At 33.1% G+C, this 3,477-nt stretch overlaps 1 protein-coding gene across 1 annotated transcript in view; it reads left to right on the top strand.

Annotated features, from left to right (window-relative positions):
• LOC117119459 (phosphatidylinositol phosphatase PTPRQ-like) overlaps positions 1 to 3,477 on the top strand; it is a 23,731-nt gene that overhangs the window by 1,862 nt on the left and 18,392 nt on the right. Inside the window, exons 3-5 of the mRNA XM_033264293.1 lie at positions 252 to 572; positions 1,598 to 1,668; positions 2,716 to 2,944. Coding sequence (XP_033120184.1) covers positions 252 to 572; positions 1,598 to 1,668; positions 2,716 to 2,944 — 621 coding nt within the window. The remainder of the gene's footprint in view (positions 1 to 251; positions 573 to 1,597; positions 1,669 to 2,715; positions 2,945 to 3,477) is intronic.

Genomic DNA, 3,477 nt, shown 5'->3' with positions numbered 1-3,477 from the left:
AGCCACTACTGAGTGTCCTAGTCATGCAGGTTAACCTATTTTCTTCCAGCTTATTTAGCTTTATTGTGTGAAATAATAGTGTATAATCATGTGATCTATATAATAAACTGTGCATATTATACAATTATGCTCTAATTGGAAATCCAATGGAGTACCATCTTGGCCTTATAAATCATAGTTAGAGTTTCTTTATTAAATCCTGAGTAACACATTTTCTAAAAATATATCTATTAGAAATGGTTTTATTTTAGATCCTCCAGTAATGACTACAGCACCTCTGGTAACCGTTTCCGACACTATCGTAACAGTAACATGGGACCAATGGACAAATATTGTTGGGAATGGAGATGGTCCAGTAATTGGATATAAAGTCTGCTATACAAGGACTGAGAGTTCTTTTAAAAAGTGCGTTGAAAACGCACTGAATTTATCAGCTAGCTTTGTTATCGACAGCGATGATGAATTTAAACGAGGGTTAGATTATATTTTTGTGGTGAGTGCCATACGTCCCGGAATTCAAGGAGAGGGTGCTTTCAGTCCCTCATCGACATCCGTCACAATCCCTTGTCTTCGTAAGTAATTCTTTGAACTTTCTTTAATTTTTTTTTCTGTTGCTCAAAACTTAAATCTTTCTGAAAATACTCTTAAGAAAAATAAACTTTATAAATATAAAAATACGGTAATAATTAAATGTTAACAAATGTTTGTAGTCCATGTAGTGTGTTAGATGTAGAATCCTTTTTTTGTTATATTTTTTTCTAGTAATTCACTTGTATAACAAAATAGATAACAACAAAAAAAAATTTAGTAGTTACATGCAAAATTAAGCAAATGCAAAAACAAAATTTATGCTAGATAATTACTGTTTAAATACGGAATATACTGTATGTGTCGATAATAAAATATAGGATAACTCAATATTTAATGCTTTCTTTGTAAGAAACGGCTTTTCACGTCAATGATTGCCAAAGGCATGATTAATGCTCTTTCAATATTTTTTTTAATTGAAACCCTTAAAATTGTCTGGCGGCCAATCTAAGGATGTATGAATGAATTTGCATACTGAAGATAGAGTTGTAGATATAGTTATGATTAGGCCTAGATAATGTTAAATAATTTATTGATTTTCAAAAAATTATACCTCTTTTAATCTATTTTATAGATTTGATTAAAACTATTTTACTCGCTGTTTTAGTATGCCAAATTATGTATATAGGCTGAAAATTGAATAACATTAAATTTTATAGAGCACATTAATGTAGCTCATAGCTCAGTTGACTAAACTGGTAGTTGCTGCGTGTGCGCTGAACCATGACGCTCTAACCTTTTGTACACTGTTTATAGCCATTCCTGCTCTATTTTAGTTTTAGCTGGAGGGCTGAAATACATAAAAGATTGCAGTGGTCATATTTTTCAGGAAAATAGGTTTAAGTAGTTGGTTCTATGTGCAATATGACCAATGTGCACATTAAAGAACACAATACACTCTTTAAAAAAGTGTAAATGATTGTCTCCCAGTGCACTCCCAATCACCACCTAATAGCAAAATTCTTCTGACTTCAATCGAATCTTGGGAAATATTTTTGTAACTTTACAGCTCCTGAAGTGGCGCCCTCTATTGTTGAAGTTTCGTCACTAGGTATTAGTGACATTCAAGTACAATGGCAGGTAATAAGTGTTTGATTGATATTTGACGGCAGTAGTATTGTAGAGCACGGACCTATTAAATTAATAGGTCCATGATTAATAGAGATTTACTTATTATCATTGTTTTGTGATTAGCCCTACAGTATGTTCCTCTTTTATGTTACATTCTAAATATGACTAAATGTCGTGTGAATGAGTGTCTCTGATGCATTATATTTAGACATGAAAATTATAACCATAGTATACACCAAATGTAAAATAATATTACGTACAGTAATTCCGTGCAAAAATGTATTTCATATAGCAGAGACCTTCATCAAGAGGCTGCAAACAACATCAATGATCATTTTGTTTCTGTGTGCCTGCAGTAGATAACTAGCTAACGATTAACCTGCATTCACAAGACCCACCATTGCAAATCTTCACTGGCATTCAACTTAAATAAAATATGTGGAATAAAACAGCTTTACATTAGCTGCTTTTAGTGGAAGTTTTTATAGTGGAAAGAGAAAGATGTGCCCCTCTTCATAATATGTAGTCTTTTAACGGCAACATAATGTCAATGGCTGCCGAATGTCTGAAATCAGACGGCTACAAGTTACAGTACCAGTACCAGTACCAGTAGGGGAGTGCCTCCTGGTGTACTGCCTGATTCACCACAAGAAGGACTCCACTGGAAATAATTATGTCGTTGGACTTCCTTGAGCTTGTTATGTATATCCTTGTAATATCTCTTTTACATTTTTAAGTTTGTTACCCGAGTTGACATAATAGACATAAAACGAGTTTTTATTTCGAATATTTCGAGCATGTGTGCTCTTCCTCAGCAATAACAGGTATGATGCTGTCTCTTATTATATATATATATATATATGTATATGTATATATATATATATATGTATATATATATATGTATATATATGTGTATATATATGTATATATAATATAATATATAATACCAATTTGTACATTTTTATATAACTTCATATAACCTCAGTGCCCATTGGTCACTGTTGAACATACCCCTCCTCTAAAATCTCTGAACCAATGTTTCTTGTTTTTTCAAAGTTAATTGATGCTCAGCATTGGAGATGTAATTCGCTGGATAGTTATCAAGTGGAATACAAAATGTCAGAGAGTCGAAGTTTCTTATCACAAACTGTGACGAGTACAGCCACGGCAGCGATAATTTCTAACCTAGACCCTTGTACGTCTTACCAAATTAAAGTTATATCTACAAATTCTAGAGGGCTTGGACCAAGTTCTGATATTATCACTGTGGCAACAGACGTACAAGGCAAGATAAATTAACTTTTATTTATTGATATGCCAATTTGAAAAATATTGCAAAGATTTAATAGCTAACAACTTGATAGCCTAGTTTACAATGGCGCATATTTATAATAATAATATCTACGTAATATAGCACTTATCAGAAAATACTTATCAAAACGAACTACGGCTCTGATTATTCACGCTTTCATTTTCTCCCGACTTGACTATTGCAACTCTCTTTTATTTAACATTCCTAAAATCCAAATTAACAGGCTTCAACGACTACAAAACTCTGCTGCACGCATACTAACATTTACTAACAGACGCACTCATATTACCCCCATTTTACGTGAACTTCACTGGTTGCAAATTGATGCCAGACTTCAATATAAAATCCTTTTACTGACTTATAAGTCACTGACTCTCAATCAACCCGCATACATTAATCAACTTCTTCCCAAATATGTGCCTGGCCGTTCCCTACGTTCATCTGATCTCAATTTAATTTCTGTCCCTCGCACCAACACTAAGACCTTCGGACACAGATCATTTTCA

The sequence above is a fragment of the Anneissia japonica genome, unplaced genomic scaffold, assembly GCF_011630105.1.
Source record: "Anneissia japonica isolate Jap-2015-1 unplaced genomic scaffold, ASM1163010v1 scaffold287990_len610157_cov183, whole genome shotgun sequence".
Classification (NCBI taxonomy): domain Eukaryota; kingdom Metazoa; phylum Echinodermata; class Crinoidea; order Comatulida; family Comatulidae; genus Anneissia; species Anneissia japonica.
The sequence above is the reverse complement of the archived record's forward strand: the minus strand, read 5'-3'. Positions and strand labels throughout refer to the sequence as shown.